Source organism: Neoarius graeffei, chromosome 17 (genome assembly GCF_027579695.1).
Source record: "Neoarius graeffei isolate fNeoGra1 chromosome 17, fNeoGra1.pri, whole genome shotgun sequence".
Taxonomy (NCBI): Eukaryota; Metazoa; Chordata; class Actinopteri; order Siluriformes; family Ariidae; genus Neoarius; species Neoarius graeffei.
The window spans coordinates 62,327,659-62,340,153 of NC_083585.1; the positions used below are offsets into that span (position 1 = coordinate 62,327,659).

The 12,495-nt window shown below is 45.7% G+C and overlaps 1 protein-coding gene across 1 annotated transcript in view; it reads left to right on the forward strand.

Annotated features, from left to right (window-relative positions):
- The window catches only part of LOC132864396 (tripartite motif-containing protein 16-like), a 42,220-nt gene that overhangs the window by 7,114 nt on the left and 22,611 nt on the right, over nt 1-12,495 (forward strand). The window contains exon 2 of the mRNA XM_060897819.1: nt 11,006-11,101. Coding sequence (XP_060753802.1) covers nt 11,006-11,101 — 96 coding nt within the window. The remainder of the gene's footprint in view (nt 1-11,005; nt 11,102-12,495) is intronic.

The window sequence follows — 12,495 nt, forward strand, 5'->3', positions numbered from 1 at the left end:
AATTGGTCCAGAATATGCACTTTAACTTCTGATCTACTGAGTGGAATACTTAACTGAACCTCCTCTTCTTTGGTTGCCTCTTTTGCCAGCTTGTCTGCTTCCTCATTGCCACCAACTCCTTTATGGGCTGGAACCCATACACACTGGATTGATATTCCCTGTTGACTGATTGCAAATAAGATATTGTAGGACTCCCTAAGTGTGGGTGGAGCACAGAGGACGGCAGGACAGAGATCAGGTTTACAATTTGGCTTTATTGCCACACTTTTCAGTTTAACAATAATCACTCGTATTTGGGACACACGCAACCGGCATCTGGTTCAGGGATGAGAGACACTTCCTCTCTCGCTCTCCCTCCTGATATAGGGCGCAGTCACTGGGAAGACACACAAACACAGGTTAATTGTTCTCAGGTGTCGTGATTCTGCCACTTACCTTCCCTGACTCCGCCCTCCTGTCACAGACCGGCGCTTGACCACGCCCCCGCTGCCACATACCCCCACCGCCCGACTCAGGCCGGGTGGCCGTCCGGCCTGCAGCCGACTCCCCCCCCCTTGACGGGAGAGGAAGTCCGCCACGACCATCTGCGCCCCCGGCCTGTGGACCACCTTGAAATTAAAGGGTTGGAGCGCCAGATACCAATGGGTGATCCGCGCGTTGGCATCTTTCATGCGGTGGAGCCACAGGAGGGGCGCGTGGTCTGAACAGAGGGTGAAAGGGCGCCCCAGCAGGTAGTACTGGAGGGCGAGAACCGCCCACTTGATGGCCAGACACTCTTTCTCTATGGTGCTGTAGCGCCCCTCACGCACCGACAGCTTCCTGCTGATATACAGGACAGGGCGTTCCTCCCCCTCCACCTCCTGGGACAAAACCGCCCCCAGCCCTCTGTCCGACGCATCGGTCTGCAACATAAAGGGGAGAGAAAAGTCAGGGGAGTGTAGAAGTGGCCCCCCACACAGTGCAGCCTTTACCTCTGAGAAAGCCCGTTGGCACTGCTCCGTCCACTGGACCGGATCTGGTGCCCCCTTTTTAGTGAGATCAGTCAGCGGGCTGGTGACGTCCGAATAATTAGGTATAAACCTACGATAATAGCCAGCCAGCCCCAGGAACTGTCTCACCCCCTTTTTGGTCTTGGGCCTCGGGCAGGCCGCAATTGCTGCCGTCTTATTAATTTGGGGACGCACCTGCCCATTGCCCAAGTGGAAGCCCAGATACCGTACTTCCACCTGCCCAATCGCACACTTCTTTGGGTTGGCTGTGAGCCCCGCTCGCCTCAGCGACCTAAGGACGGCCCTCAGGTGTTCGAGGTGCCGCTGCCAGTCATTGCTATAGATGATTATGTCATCTAAATATGCTGCCGCATATGTGGCGTGAGGGCGGAGGACTCTGTCCATCAGTTGCTGAAACGTCGCGGGCGCCCCAAACAGCCCAAACGGAAGGGTGACGAATTGGTGTAAACCAAACGGTGTGGAAAAGGCCGTTTTTTCTTGGGATAGTGGAGTCAAGGGGATCTGCCAATATCCCTTCGTCAAATCCAGTGTCGAATAAAAGCGAGCAGTGCCGAGTCGATCGAGCAACTCATCAATACAAGGCATTGGGTACGCGTCGAATTTAGACACCGCGTTGACTTTTCTATAGTCCACACAGAACCGGACCGACCCATCGGCCTTGGGTACCAAGACCACCGGGCTGCTCCAGTCACTGTGGGACTCCTCGACGATGCCCATTTCGAGCATGGTCTGAAGTTCTTCCCAAACCACCTTTTTTTTGTGTTCGGGTAGCCTGTAAGGGCGGCTACGCACTACCACCCCAGGGGGCGTCTCTATGTGGTGCTCTATGAGGTTAGTGCGACCAGGCAGGGGCGAGAACACATCCGAAAACTCGGTCTGCAACTGGGCGACCTCCGTGAGTTGGGTCGGGGAGAGGTGGTCTCCACAGGGGACCGGAGAGGTACGTGATGCCAATGTTCCTTTTTGAACCTCCGGCCCCAGCTCCGCCTTCTCCGGAACTACCGACACCAACGCCACGGGGACCCCCTTGCACTGAGAACAGCAAGGGTTCGAGCCACTTATCCCAATTACGTGCGTCCTCACTTACGAATTTCTTAATAATATTTTTGAGGGTGCGGTTGAATCATTCTACTAAACCGTCCGTTTGTGGGTGATACACGCTGGTGCGGATCGGCTTAATCCCTAATAACCCATACAGTTTGCGCAGTGTTCGTGACATAAACGTAGTGCCTTGATCAGTCAGAATCTCTTTCGGGATTCCAACTCGGGAGATGACGCGGAAGAGTGCCTCTGCAATACTGCGTGCTGAGATATTGCACAGAGGCACGGCTTCCGGGTATCGCGTTGCATAGTCCACCAGAACTAATATAAAGCGGTACCCTCGTGCTGACCGATCTAATGGCCCGACGAGATCCATCCCAATTCTCTCAAATGGGGTCTCGATTAACGGTAGAGGGCGCAAAGGCGCTTTTGGAATGGCCGCCGGGTTTACTAACTGGCATTCGCGGCATGCCGTACACCACCTACGGACATCGCCGTGAATCCCCGGCCAATAGAATCGGGCCATTATTCGGGCTAGTGTTTTATCCTGCCCCAAGTGTCCAGCCATGGGATTAAAGTGAGCCGCCTGGAATACCAATTCCCGGCGGCTTTTCGGAACTAAAAGCTGCGTGACTCGCTCTTTAGTTTGAGTGTCCTGCGTCACTCGGTATAATCTATCCTTCATAATCACGAAGTAGGGGAAGGACGGGGTGGCGTTCGGCTGGAGCGTTTGACCATCGATTACTCTCACTTGGTCAAACGCATGCCGCAGAGTCTCGTCTCGCGACTGCTCTAATGGGAAATTCGCAAGGGATTCCCCAATAGAGAGAGGAGGAGCCGGCGGCTCCTCACTCTGACACGGAGATGACGTAGACGGCTCTGTGACAGCTGCTCCCGCCAAAGCGACACTGGGACCTCCCCCTGTCTAATGGCAGGACCCACTCTCGACTAGCCGTGTCATTAAACCCCGAAATCCCGGCCAATCAGTCCCCAAAATTAACGAGTGGGTAAGGCGAGGATTAACCGCCGCCTTCACTATAAATTTTTCCCCTCTGAAAATAATGTGGACCGACACCAAAGGGTAGCGGTGAACATCCCCGTGCACACACAACACCTTCACCCCTTGTGCTCCCCCCATTGCCTCATTTTGAACCAGGCTTTGGCGAATTGAGGTCTGATTACAACCAGAATCCACCAACGCCTGATATGTAGCCCCTTGGATACTCACCGGTATGCGATACGCTCCGGCCCGATCGAGGGCGGCCTCTGGCGCGTCGGGGATCCGAACCACCGCGCCCACTTCCATTGCTGTGCACTGCTGTTGAAGGTGGCCCGGCTCCCCGCAGCGCCAGCAAACCGGCCCGGGCTTTCCCTCTGCACCGGTGATCTGGGGCTCACTCACCTGAGGTGGGGGAGAGACAGACACAGAAGGGAGAAATGGGAGGGCACCGCGGGTGCAGCGGGCCGGCTGGGGTGGTGCCGGCCCCCGCCTCCGCGGTGGGGGAATGGGGCGAGGACGGGACACAGGAGGAGAGGGAGAGAGAGAGAGGGAAGAGGAGAGAAGAGACGATGCCATCTGCTGTCCTGCCGCCGGGACAGCCGCCGGATGATCCTCCGCCAGCTCGACTGCCTGATCCAGCGACGCCGGGCGGTGGCACTGGACCCACTCCATGGTTCCGGCTGGTAAGCGGGCGATGAACTGTTCCAGTACCACCTGGTCGACGATTCCCTCGGCGTCGCGATTGTTGGCCCTCAGCCACCACCAGCAGGCATCCCGGAGCTGCTGGCCGAATGTGAACGGCCGGCCGACTTCCTCCAGTCGCAGCGTGCGGAAGCGCTGGCGCTGTTGCTCTGGTGTGCGCCCCACGCGCTGGAGGACGGCCCGGCGGAGGTCCGCGTAGGCCAGCCGGCGATCGGCGGGGAGCTGTAGCGCGGCCAGCTGTGCCTCTCCCGTGAGCAGGGGGAGGAGGCGCGCCGCGCGCTGCTCCATCGGCCACCCCGAGGCTTCGGCGACCTGTTCAAACAACATGATGAACGCCTCGGGGTCATCCTGCGGGCCCATCTTGGTGACAAAGAGGGGAGACGGGCCCGCGGCCGGAGCGCTGGTGGACCCCGCCGACGCGAGGAGATGCTGGAACGCCTCGCGATCTTCCTGCTGTGCCAGCACCAGGGCTTCAAAGCGCCGCTCCTGCTCCTTTCGGAGCGTGACGAGTGCCTGGTGCTGGCTTTGCTGAGCCGTGGCGAGGGCGTGGACCAGATCGGCGAACAGGGAGGATTCCATGGGGCTGCTGGTTTGGTGCTCCACTGTCCCGGGTTTCGGCACCACTGTAGGACTCCCTAAGTGTGGGTGGAGCACAGAGGACGGCAGGACAGAGATCAGGTTTACAATTTGGCTTTATTGCCACACTTTTCAGTTTAACAATAATCACTCGTATTTGGGACACACGCAACCGGCGTCTGGTTCAGGGATGAGAGACACTTCCTCTCTCGCTCTCCCTCCTGATATAGGGCGCGGTCACTGGGAAGACACACAAACACAGGTTAATTGTTCTCAGGTGTCGTGATTCTGCCACTTACCTTCCCTGACTCCGCCCTCCTGTCACAGACCGGCGCTTGACCACGCCCCCGCTGCCACAGATATTAATTTCATTCAGTAAGTCCTGTCGACATGACTATTCTCCACTTTGAACGTATGTAAGAGATGACATAGAATCAGAACAAATAACTGCTTTAGGGGACCTAGTTTCTTCTATCCACTGTAATGCAATAATAATGGCTGTCATTTCAGCTGCAAATATAGACAGATGATCTGATGTTCTCTTTTTAATAGAGATTTTGTAATCAGGGATATAAACTGCAATACCTGTTTTACCCTCTGAATCTTTAGATGCATCTGTATAAACCTGTGTTGTATTATAGTACCTACTTCCTAAATATTGCTCTACGTTCTGATCCACTCCTCCAGATTTAGCTATCTCTTTGGTTTCCATGAACACCGTAGGGGAGCAAAACAACCAAGGTGGAGTTGTTACCAGGGGCACAGTCTTACTACAAATGATATCATCTATTCCCAATTGATTTGCTAATTTGTTACCATCCCATCCAAAGCTACAAATCTGGGATCTGCCATACTCCCAACACTCACTGAGAACTTTTTTTAGTTGGGTGTGATGCCTCATGTCCATTTAAATTAATCCAGTAAGCCATAATCAACTTAAGATGTCTGAAGCTTAAGGGCATTTCTCCTGATTCTACTTGCAACGCTGGTATGGAAGAAGTTCTAAATGCACCACAACATATCCTGAGACTTTCAGCCTGCATTCTATTGAGTTCATTAAGCAATGTCTTAGATGCTGAAAGATACACAATACAGCCATAATCTGAAACTGATCTCATCAGTGCAATATAAATTCTTTTAAGAATTTATATTGCAGGGATTTTAAGACATCCCTTAAGACTTTTAAGACATCCCTGAGGCTCCCCAGTTGTACCCTGATGGGCATTAATGTTTTGAAATGTTTTTTTTTTTTTTTGCATTTCTCAATTATTTTCTGAATATGTTCCTTCAATGTTAACTTGACATCAAACGAAACTCCCAAGTACCTAACAATATTAACTTGCTCAAAGGACTGGTTATACAACTTAAGCTCTAGTGTGGGACTTACTCTTCTCTTTGAAAAACAAATAAATTGAGTCTTTTCTACAGACAAATGAAAACCCCACTCACGTGCCCATTTTTCTACCTTGTTGATAGCTAATTGCATTTTAGTTCTAATATCAATATTTCGTCCTTTTATCCACAAAGCTCCATCATCAGCCTATAATGCTCTATTGATTCTAATGTCATCTATTTTATTAAAAACATCATTAATCATAATGTTGAACAGTACTGGACTGCATACACTACCTTGAGATGTTCCATTTTCTATTGAATCGATGTTAGAGAAGTTAACCCCAACTCTTACTTCTATTGTTCTGCCCTTTAGGAAGTCTCTAATCCAATTAAACATCTTGCCACCAATACCCATCCTATTCAGCTTAATTAACAACCCCTCCTTCCATAGCATATCATACGCTTTCTCTCTATCAAAGAATGTTGCTAAAACTGATTCTTTATTGACTTGTGCTTTCCTTGTTTCATTTTCTAAACATACAATAGGGTCCATTGTAGTACGTCCACTATGGAAGCCGCTCTGGTGTGGGGAGACGACCTCTTTTTTTTCAATTTCATACACTAGCCTTCTAGTGATCATTCTTTCCATAATCTTACATAAATTAGATGTTAATGCTATTGGCCTATAACTTTTAACTTCAGTTTTATCCTTCCCTGGTTTTCCAATCAGAACCACTACAGAATGTTTCCAACACAAAGGCAATCTACCTTGCTCCCAAATCTTATTAAAAAGGCTTAAAATTACAGATTCATTAATCATTTTATAACATATACCATCTTTCCTTGGTGAAGTGTTCCTAACCCCATTTAACACTCTCCTAAGCTCAAATAATGTAAAATCCTTATCAAGTACACTCTCACTTATTACCTGCTTTTCCAGTCATCCTCTATTCTCATCTATTACTTTAACTCTCCAAGACAATTCATCATCAGTTAAGTTCTGTGAACTATGAACCTTAACAAAACTTTTTGCAAGCATCTCTGCTTTCTCTTGATTAGTTACTGCCTCCACATCATTGTTTTTAATCACAGGTAAGGAAAACTCCCTTCTAATGCCTCCCATCTTTTTAATCACGCTCCAAATATCATCCACTTTGACTTCTGCCCTATTTTAGAACAGAAATCACGCCAATATTTCCTTTTAGCTTCTCTTATAATTCTTTTAACCTTTTGAATGTGATTTTTTTTTGCATTCCATTAAATTGGTATAGGAATGGTTTGATTTAACAATTTTGAAAGCTTTATTTCTAGCTTTAATTGCTTCCTTACAATCATCTGACCACCAAGGTACCATTCTCTTTTTCCTCATCCCAGAAGATTTGCCAAGAACCTCTTCTGCTGACTCATATTTGTAATGATTGAGTTTAACTCGGGGCGGCACGGTGGTGTAGTGGTTGGCGCTGTCAATTAACTGCCTTCTTGATATCAAACAGCTGTTTTGATAACTTTCAGTCAGGATTTTGTGCCAATTATAGCACTGAAACAGTGCTGATTAAAGTTATAAATGACATACGTCTTAATACTGATGCAGGCAAAACATCGGTCCTGGTATTACTGGACCTCCGTGCAGCTTTTGATACTGTTGATCACAACATACTACTATATCGACTTGAACACTGGGTTGGGTTGACTGGTAAAGTTATCAATTGGTTAAAATCATACTTGGAAGCTTCTTTGTTACCATGGGAAATTGTTCCTCAACATCAATGTCCTTGACCTGTGGTGTCCCCCAGGGGTCGATTCTTGGACCATTACTATTCAACCTTTATATGCTCCCACTTGGGCAAATTATCAAGAACAATTCACTTTTGTATCACTGCTATGCAGATGACACCCAAATTTATTTTGCTCTATCACCTAATGATTATGCCCCCCTTGAATGTCACTACCAGTGTATCGATCAAATCAACAACTAGATGTCACAAAATTTTCTTCAGCTGAACACAAATAAAACAGAAGTAATTCTATTTGGAAAAAAAGATGAAAGACTCAAGATTACCACTATTCTTGACACAAAGGGGATTAAAACAAAATAAATGGTTAAAAATCTTGGTGCTTTCATTGACAGCGAGCTAAACTTTGACAGTCACATGAAAGCAATCACTAAAACATCATTTTATCACCTAAAAAACATTTCCAAACTAAGAGGACTTGTGTCAAAAAATGATCTGAAAAAACTTATACATGCCTTCATCTCTAGTAGGGTTGATTACTGCAATGGCCTTTTCACAGGCCTGCCAAAAAAGACCATCAAACAACTTCAGCTGGTTTAAAATGCAGCGGCTAGGGTTCTCACACAAACAAAAAGAACAGAACACATTTACTCCAATTCTAAGGTCCCTTCACTGGCTTCCAGTAAGCTACAGAATTGACTTTAAAGCATTGCTGCTGGTGTACAAATCTCTAAATGGTACAGGGCCCAATTACCTCTCTGATATGTTGCAGCGGCCTAACCCAATCAGATCTACCAGATCGCAGCAGCAAAATTTACTGGTAAAACCTGTTGTTAAAACAAAGTGTGGTGAAGCAGCTTTTAGCTACTATGCAGTACAGCTATGGAACCAACTGCCAGAGGACATCAAAAATGCTCCTGCTGTTGGCAGCTTCAAATCTAGACTAAAGACCAAGCTGTTTTCAGATGCTTTCTGCTAAATTATTAATATTGTCATCTCTACATGTTTTAAACTCTTTTACAGTCTCTGCATGTTTTAAATTTTACTTAACTTTTATTCTATTTTATTCTGCTGCTTTTTTTAATTGAACTTTTATTTCATTTTATTATTTTATTTCTTCTATTGTTTAATTCTTATTATTTTTCTTCCCCATTTATTTTATGTAATTTTATTTTCTATTGATTACTGTTTTGCTTTTACTTCTGTAAAGCACATTGAACTGCCACTGTGTATGAAATGTGCTATATAAATAAACTTGCCTTGCCTTGCTGTCGCCTCACAGCAAGAAGGTCCGGGTTCGAGCCCCGTGGCCGGTGAGGGCCTTGCTGTCTGGAGTTTGCATGTTCTCCCCGTGTCCGCGTGGGTTTCCTCCGGGTGCTCCGGTTTCCCCCACAGTCCAAAGACATGCAGGTTAGGTTAACTGGTGACTCTAAATTGACCGTAGGTGTGAATGTGAGAGTGAATGGTTGTCCGTGTCTGTGTCAGCCTCGTGATGACCTGGCGACTTGTCCAGAGTGTACCCCGCCTTTCACCTGTAGTCAGCTGGGATAGGGTCCAGCTTGCCTGCGACCCTGTAGAACAGGATAAAACGACTAGAGATGATGAGATGAGATATACCATCTAGCATCTCTCTCAAGATTCTTTTACCAGGGTTATAAAAGTTGATCGTTTTAATCTTGGTTTTACCGACCCAAATCTCAACCAGAACTGCTTCAACCTCTTTATCTATATTTAAAGCTCTGTAATTAATCCCCTGCTGAATAAATGTGGCCACTCCACCTCCTGCAGTATCCCTGTCTTTACGCACTGCTAGGTATCCATATATTATTAAATCAAGTGATGGTTTTAACCAGGTTTCCTGTATACAGATAATGTTTGGTTTAACAACTTGTTCCTCAATAAAGTGTTTTAGTTCCTGACCATTAGCAATTAAGCTCCTGGCATTCTACTGTAGAATAGATAGTCATTATTAACTGCCATATGGTGCTTGACTATCAGATACCCCTAATACCATATTGTGAATGGAATCAACTGACAATTCATGAATCTCTAGATACTTTTCCGCTGCTTTTTAAATTGTTTTAATTCTATCAGTTCTACTTGGGCTGAGCAATTAACCACTTCCACCATAAAAGCAATTAAATTTTTCTTATCCACAATTAAAGTCTCTTCAGTTACTTTACAGTATTTCAGAGTCGTTTGAGTTTGACTTGGGGGTAAAACTACAGGAGTCATACTTCCTTTAACTCTTGATTTTGCTTGGTTGTCTTTGTCAACCTTTTTAATAGCTTCGGCATAAGTAACACTCTCTTTCACCTTAACACTTTGCACTTGAATTGCTCTTTTATACATCTCACACCCTTTATAGGCCGCACTGTGTTCACCTCCACAGTTACAGCACTTGATTTTTGTTCTTTCCTCACATTTACCATATTCATGTTCGCCTCCACATCTAGCACACCTAGGTTTTGACTTGCACACAGAAGAAATGTGTCCATATCGCTGACCTTTAAAGCATCTAATTGGTGGGGTGATGTAAGGCCTCATCATATAACTTAAATATCCAATCATGATCCGCTCAGGCATCTTAACCTCATCCAACACGAACAAGACAGACAAACTTGGTCCTTTAGTTCCATTCCTAATTACTGGCAAACGCTTGACTTTCTTGATTTTAACTCCTTTAACATTGCTTTTAATATTGTCCTCTAACAAGTCAGTCGATACACCTGATATCACCGCCATTACTTTACCTCTTTCTTCCCAGTCTTGGGCTTTAACATGTTTCCCCAGTAAAGTTTTAAGCTTCATTAATCCCATTCTCTGATCTGTATCTTGACAAACAACTAACAGGTTGCCATCTTTTAACGTTGTGACGGAGCGAACTTCACCTACTTGCCTATAAATGGCTTCACTGACTTTCAATGGGTTTAGTATACAAGGGGTTTGAAATCGGATCACAACTTTAACATCAGTCCTCGATCTTTTCGCTTCATCTTGTTTAGCTTTCACCTTTCTTTTCTTCAATGCTCTTTGAACCAAATTCCATTTACCTGACTTATCTTCACCTTCACTTTTATAGTACTCTCACTGTCATTCTCTTCTGAAAACTCCTCCAAATCATTAGTTTCACACTCCTCTAGAACTCCTTTCAATCCATGATCGCACCCCAGTCCACCAAACGCCAGTTGCAATGAATCTGGCGTCTCTTTCGCATTCCCGGAAGCACTCATCGCGTTTTTTCTCAGATCAGTCTGTCTGTGAATCCCATTCAAAGTCACAGCTGCCTTTTGAACAGTTTCACTCCAGAGAATATTGCTGAACTACCTTGATGTTTCTGTCACACAAATAACATTGAAATAACAATCAGTTGACATTTTCACAGAAAACTAAACTTATAATATCATAAGTGGTGCAAACATATGAAGATAGAAGTCACTTCATTTTGGGTGTCTTAATTTTAGTTAGTTCTAGAGGCGATATTTCTAGTTTTCACTAAAATGTTTTTATTGACTTTTTTTTTTTTTAGTTTAGTTTTTTTTTTCTTTTTGGTTATAATTGTGTAGATGATGATGAAATGCATTTAAATGTATTTTATTTGTTCTCAGAATGAGCTAAAGGAGGAGCAGATGAAATCCCAGCAGAGGATCCAGGAGAAGCAGAAGGAGGTGCAGGAGCTGAAACAGACTGTGGACACTATTAAGGTGAGGAGTGAAGAGTAGCTGTGTTTCAATTAACCTGCTTAATGGAGATACGCAGAACCATGGCCTCATTTTTTGTTTATAAATGCCTTGAGACCAGTGGCTGCTGGCCCATAGGGGGCGCTCGGGCGCCACTCTCCCAGATGTGGAGGGGGAAAAAATATATATAATATCATTTGTTTAATTTTTTTTTTTATCAATGTCAATATTACTTAATAGTGTGTGCCTACATGCAATCTGAATTATTTAAACAACATTTCCACCAACTGACTCTCATTCAACAGTGAATTTCCACTGACAGACTCGTATCATTTCTCTTCTTGGGCGCTCATCAAAGCGCCCCAGAAGTGCAGCGAATTAGCCAGTTGTGTATGGTTGCTAGGGAAAAATAATAAATATTTGGCCAATCAGCATCACACTGAATTTAATGGTTTTGGGGCGCTGGAAATTTCGCCCCTGCTACAAAAATGTGGGAAGGTTTTGGTTGCTATGGTGATAAATTTGAGGTCTCAGGTCAGTCAGTCAGAGAGATGATGGCGATGATGACAGTTGAGGGGCAGCTTCCACCAAATTCGGTGAGCTCTTTGTTGAACTACCCTTTTGCGAGAAGGACGATGGTGGAAAAAATCCGTGGTAAGAAGCTGCAACCCAACAAGTCCGAAATAAACATCACCCAGCCAACCAAGGAGAAAGTTAAAGCCTACAACAGGACGTTTTGCAGGAGTTGGTTCCAGCGTAAGTCGTGGCTGACAGGCTGTGGAACAGCCAATGCACTTTTTTGTTTCCCCTGGATCCTTTTCAAACGTGACAGGTGTGATTTGACGTGGACACAGTCTGGACAAACTGACTTAAAGCAGCTCTCCGATCGCATCAAGAAGCAGGAAAGATCAAGAGTTCACATGGGAAACTGAGTAAAGCTAGCTGTGCTTGGAAGGATTAGCATAGCGGCGCAGCTAGACGATGGGCACCGCATTGCTGTAAGAAGGCACAATGAAGAGGTCGATAAAAACCGTCATATTTTATCTAAGATCATCGATTGTGTTAAATTTTGTGGTGCTTTTGAACTAGCAATGCGGGGACAGACAGACGAGCAAAGTTCTTGTACAAATAAGAACTCTCCACCCCATTCACTCACTCATTTCATCTACTCTCTCTCTCACACTTGCATACAGACATACAAATACCCACCTACTCAGACTCACACTCACTCACTTAAAAATCACATCATACTCTCTCTCCTCACTCATTCACTCACTCACTCACTCACTCACTCACTCACTCACTCACTCACTCACCAACTTCACAAACACACACTGACTCAAAGTAGGAACATCACTCTCTCCCTTTGGAGTTTGGGCAGAGGAGATGCAAGGACTAAATCTGCCGAGTGTAAACAT